Source organism: Octodon degus, unplaced genomic scaffold (assembly GCF_000260255.1).
Source record: "Octodon degus isolate 3935 unplaced genomic scaffold, OctDeg1.0 scaffold00113, whole genome shotgun sequence".
NCBI lineage: Eukaryota > Metazoa > Chordata > Mammalia > Rodentia > Octodontidae > Octodon > Octodon degus.
In genome coordinates, this window is record NW_004524689.1 from 5,493,089 (window position 1) to 5,499,275 (window position 6,187).

The window sequence follows — 6,187 nt, forward strand, 5'->3', positions numbered from 1 at the left end:
AAATGCTGACCTCCCTAAAGTTGGCATCCAGGATTGCTCATTAGTCAGGAAGAATCATTGACTGAAGGCCACCAGATAAGGTCGCCCGCTGGCTACGTGACTCACTACCCCATTTGGGCCTAGGCCTAATAAATTTTACCTGAGCAATGGTGCTTGTAATCCCATTGGTTGACCATAGTTTTGCCCCACCCTGTATCCGCCTACGCGGGACCCCTTTGTCTCTACCTTAGCACCGCATGGTTTTGTCCTATAAAAACAACCTGAAAGAGACAGCTTCCTGGGCAACCTGCTCGGGACCCCCTTCTGTCCCTCTCCGACAGAAGCTTTCCATTCCAATAAAGTTTCACCTTCAGCCTCCCTCTGTTCCTAAAATTCATTCTTCAGTTTTAGAGAACACGAACTCATTCAGGCCAACTTGGGAATTTCATGTCCCTGTATCAACTTCAGGAAATGAGAAATACACTAGACACTAACCATTTAGAGTTATTCCACATTGTGAATAGCTAACTTAATTTTAATCCCTCTAATGAAGTATTTTGCATAGAACATTGTATGTCTTTTTAACTTTTTGTCTCACCCGATTCAAATCTTCTATTATTCTAAGGTAATCAAACATTACCTTCTCATAAGACGTTTCCATTCATATTACTTTCATTAAAGAAATGTCTACATCCAACCTGTTTCAAGCCAGTATAATAAAGACGTATAAAAACTAAAACAGAAGTAAACTATTCCACTGACCACAAAGCATACACACAGTACACAGGTAGATAATCCTTGTTCACTGCCTATACATAAAAGCAGCACAACACAACCTAGCCAGCTCTAGCCAGCAAGATAGTAAGAACTTGAGATGCTGGGAATGCAGTTTCACGAAAATAGAAACTCACTAGGCCAAAAAACACTACAGCAGTGCTAATGAAACCTTCCAAAGGAACTTTCCAGAAAAGACAACAGATACAAATAGCTAAAATTATTTCTGTATAGAATTTTGTTCTACAGAATCCTTAGAGGGTTTAGAGTAAGAATGAAGTACCAAAAATAGACATTTAATTAAATACAGTAAAATCTTCATTATTCAAAACTCAACTGATTAGCTCAGTCATGAAAGCAAAATTTTCGTAAAGCCTTTCTACAAAGATCTCAATAGAGAAGTCTGTCTCCTGGGGAGACTCCTTCCCCCCAGGCCAAGGCTGTCCTCGAAAGTACACAAGATGTATACAATCTTCTGCATCCCACCTGTCCTGTTCGCAGTGTCACTCAGATCTACAGCTGCTCCTTCACCTGTAAAACTAAGAAATGAGCCATAGCACTGTATGCCTGTTCCTAATAAAGATGCCTCCCCTCCCTTCTCCTTTCCCTCCTTCCAAGCCAGGGGTTCCCTGTCTAGCCCAGGCCACACCTGCACTCTCATGCCTCCTGCCTCAGTTTCCTGAGAGCTGATTATTATAGGTATGAGCCACTCATTTCTGCTTTCATGACTGGGCTAATCAGTTGAGTTTTGAATAATGAAGATTTTACTGTATTTATTAAATGTCTATTTCTGGTACTTCATTCTTATTGGTTAAGTCTTTCTTCTAACATAAAACACAACCCAGGCTACGTGTTAAATCAATGAGCAGGTATATGAGTGACCAATGCACTTTTGGGAAACGTAAAACTCTCGGTAAATTAGAAGAGTATATCACCAGTCAGATTACTCGACCTCCGACATCAAGAGACTATCAGAGCACTATGTGATGCTCGCAAGCCATAATTAGAGTAGGAATAACAATCGCACATCACATGGACATCCATGTCTATTTCCTCAACAGCAAACTATATAGATCTGTGCAATAAAACAGCCCCTACAATAGGAATGTGGACGATTTTCTATATTATAAACTTTGTGGATTGTTCGCATTCAAAATTCATCTGGCCTTGGATTCTTATCTATTTAAAGATTTCACAGAGAATCTTGTGAATCTCTTTCAGCTACAGAGACCTAAAAAAAAGGGTCCTGGGGGTAAGGGTAGAGCTTAAGTTACACTGGTGAAGCATTAGGACTGCACAGCCTCATGCTTAATGTCCTATGTAAACATAACCATGTACTCTATTTTAGCAGAAAATGATGCATAATTATCCCCAGATATTAATGAATTGGCATTAGAATGCACATAGACATGAATTACTTCCTGCAACATGTAACTTCAAAATACACTACATTTCTTTTTTTTTATTTTTTATTTATTTGAGAGAGAGAGAGAGAGAGAGAGAGAGAGAGAGAGAGAGAGAGAGAGAGAGAGAGGTGTGTGTGGCCAGCTCAGCCCACCAGGGGGCGGGCTGGCTGGCATGTGGTGCTGGGGGATTGAACCGCGGTCCCCAATGCTTTGCCAAGCTTGTTCTAAGTAGGTGCTTTAGACCACTGAGCCATCTCTCCAGCCCCTGCACTACATTTCTAATATAGCCCTTAAGATATACTCTAAGGCCAAACTGAAGTGTCAAAAATAATGAACTGGAATCAATAATCAGAGTGCTTTGCAATGAGTGGTGTGCATTCATCCTGCATTGCTGTGAAGGTGTCACTGGATTGAAGTGAGTGAGTGACTGTAGTGATAGATCATGCAACAAACTGAGTACTGTTAGGCTCATTTATGTGATTTTCCCTTTTGATTTCTTAGGGAGACTGTTACTTTTAAAGCAACTTTGGGGGCCAGCCAGATAGCTCAGAAGATTAAATCACCTACTAAGGCAGATGCAGGGACCAGGGTTTGATCCCCAACATGCCGAGCTGGCCCCACCTCTGGGGCAAGCTGAGACAGGCATAGTGGAAAGTGCTTGTAATCCCAGCACGTGGGAGGCTGAAAACAGGAGAATCACTATGAGTCTGATCTGTGTAGTGAGACCCTGTACTAAATACATTTTTAAACAAAACAAACAAAACAAACAAACAAACAACAAAAAAAACAACCCCAACTTTGTTTTTATAATCATGTGACACATTAAATGCTTCAAGATAAACAAGTTCAAAGTCCAGGATCTTCTTTATCTTTCTAAGCACTCTCAAACGCACAGTGAGAGATCCAGTAAAGAAAGGGAAACGCTTCTGGACTCACATCTTGACTACCGGAACTTGGAGTGTAACTTACTGTCTCTAAATCTGTTTTCTTGTGTCTGCAAAGGTGACAATAATACTATTTGTTTCTGTAGTTAGTTGTTGAGAGAATTCACAAGAACCTTATGTGCACAGTGCTCATTCAGTGGGGTCTCAGGAAGCATCAAGTACCATAGCGGGACCTCACTGTGGCTTCAACCTGCTGCACAAACCAGACGAGGACACCGGCCTAGAGGACCAAGACGCAGCCTGCAGCCTTGGCCCAAGGGCCACGGCCGGGACTCACCTTCCAGCAGCACAGCCCAGTGCTCACCTGAAGGCCGCTGGACACAGTGTGCCCACGCTCCTCCACTTTCCCTACAGCTAGATAAGGGGAAAGCACCATCCTCCAAAGACTTACGGTGTTGAGTGCATTGAGGGTGGTGTCATCCCGAGATGCAGCAACACAGCCATCCTCTGTGGAGCCTCCATCGCACATCCCCGCAAACGCTGCCATGCTCCTTCAGAAGAAAGGGAGTTGTTCCTTCATCAGCACATAGGATCCTCAGTACAAAATTTTACCTCTCAATTTTCAGAATATATTTCAGCTCAGACACAAGTCCATTCCCACTTGCTTATATATAAATCAGGGTCCCAAGTACAGCTTCTACACCTGCAGCCCTTCACTCCTTCGGAAATAAAAAAATTACTTTAGGTCAGATCCATTTATTACTTCTTCTCTTTCTTAAATAGTACTGTAGTAAGTTTCAGATTTCAGTGCATTTGCTACCTACCATATTCTTTTAGATTATGATATTTTGAAAGAAGTATCAACCAGGTGTGGTCACACACATTTGTAATCTTAGCACTCTGGGAGGCTAAGGGAGGAAGTCACAAGTTCAAATCTAGCTGTGGCATCTTAGCCATTATCTCAAAAAAAAGATTAAAGGGCTGGGTATCACCCAGTGTGAAGGTCCTGGGTTCAAATCCCAGTACTGCCAAAACACTAAACTGAAATGTTTCCATATGACTAACTGCAATGGGTTAAAGAAAAAGTTGAAACAATCTCTAGAAAAATACATGAAATTAATTAACTTCTGAAATTTAATTCTTCTCATCTATACATCAACTTCCTTGAGCTGAATCAAAAGTAAAATGTCCAGAGACAAAGTCACAGTAGTCATTCACTTCATGCATGCATCTCCTTCCTCCTGTATAAATAACACTGTACAGTGCTGCTGACTGCAGCCGGCCAAAGCAAGAATTCTGATGCATGTGGCCTTTCTTTCAAATTTTTCTGCGACACACTGGCAGTGCTGCAGAAAGTTCCCAAACCACTGCAGACAAAAAAATCTCTGCCTATTAGGAAACATTTAAACTTCTTTTCTGTACGTTTGACATTTGCATGTCAGTAAGTTCTACGGGAAATCACAGGTAAACATTCTCGTGTAGATAAGCTACAAAAATGTCCAGTTTAGATTGGGAATAGGGAACAGTCATGAAGCAAAGAGAGATGGACCACAGAGTGGCGCTGATGCAGGGTGAATGACACCACTAGTCAGCTGGAATGAGAGGGGCAGCTAAACACATGTGCAACTTAAGGTATTTTATCTCTGAAGAGTTTCAAAGTCTGATGTAGGGCAAATTCCAAGAAGAAAACAAAGACTTTACCATGGCAAAAAAGTATTTTTATCTGGTAAATAAAACTGCAGGAAAAAGGAAAGATTATGGCCTGCAAATCAGTGTGGCTGGCCTGAGAAAAGCAGGTGTAGCTGATCGCCATTACCTGGCTGCCCTCAAGTACATGAGGAGGTCACAATCATTCACTCCAGGCATCCACACCAGCTCCTCATGCTGGGTCACAGTATCACCATCTGGAGAAGGAAACGGTTGCAAATCTGGAAGCTTGGCCTGCAAGACAGGAATGAAAAAGTCACAATCAAGGCATGGGCCAAAAAGTGCTGTCCCACTAGGTGCTAGTTGGGAACAGATGCAATGGTTTATTGAGCCTCTCTTTGGGCAGCAGAAAAATAACAGAAAACATATGTGTCATTTAACCTGGCCTATCCTGCAGGTCCGGCCCATTTCACTATAGAAGATGTCACAAGAGACTGCTTCATAGTTGTTTAGGGAGCAACAGACAGTACTAGAGTAAACCTATGCCAACATGATCCAAAATTGAAACCCCAACTGACATGCGTAACTAAAAACCCAAAACATCTGCAGGGGATAACAGCTGTTGGACAAAGAAGGAACACACATAATCATCATGCCCAATCTACCAAGTTTACAAACACACACAAAGAACAAAACTTCACCTGAAAATTATTTTAGAAATTTAAATGAACTATCCTATTATATAAGTTTACTCTCAAAGAGAGTGAATAGCAATATAAACCTTACTCAATATGAAAAATGAACCTGTGAAGTTAAGGTGAGAAACACAGTTGACTGGCAATGTGCTGCTAGAAATGGATCAGAGCACGGGAAATTAGGTGGGGAATTAAGGAAACTTCTGGAACAACCAAAATGCTCTTAATATGAATCATCACCATAAGCTGCACAGCATACAGAAGAACAAGGGGCCGTACATAAAGTATACCCCTAAATACTACCAGATATTTAGCAACAGTGCTCAACAACCAAATTCTAGGTTATTAGATTAAAACATGTTCAGCATTTTCTCACCCTCCCTCCAACTGGGTCAGAGACAGGGTAAGTTTTCCTAATATAACTACCACCCTCACCAGACCAACACAAGACATCAAGCCCTCTCCATCCAACAGAAGTGAGATGCACTGCACAATTAACTTCTGTGGTCTGCAGATTTAACAATCCAACTTGCACCGGCCACACTGCAAGCGTGTTAAAGTAGCCATGTGTGGTATCAACTGCAGGTGGGATACGCAGATAAAGGGGTTCTAAAGTGAAGTACACAATCTTTTTTTTTGTTTTTTTAAAGGGGGAGAGAGCTACTGTATCCAGGCAATGCCAGGCAGAAATGGAGAACAGCATACATTTGGCTCCAGTGTTTCCTTCCTTCCTTCCTTTCTTTCTTTCTTTCTTTCTTTCTTTCTTTCTTTCTTTCTTTCCATTTGGCTCCAGTGTTTTCTT

General features: G+C 41.6%; 1 protein-coding gene across 7 annotated transcripts in view; it reads right to left on the reverse strand.

The window, feature by feature from the left end:
- The window catches only part of Rere (arginine-glutamic acid dipeptide repeats), a 451,075-nt gene that overhangs the window by 146,488 nt on the left and 298,400 nt on the right, over positions 1-6,187 (reverse strand). For all 7 annotated transcript variants that reach the window (XM_004639633.2, XM_023699557.1, XM_023699553.1 and 4 more), the window contains 2 exons: positions 4,860-4,984; positions 3,495-3,594 (listed from right to left, as the gene is read on the reverse strand). In XM_004639633.2, the coding sequence (XP_004639690.1) occupies positions 3,495-3,594; positions 4,860-4,984 (225 nt within the window). The remainder of the gene's footprint in view (positions 1-3,494; positions 3,595-4,859; positions 4,985-6,187) is intronic.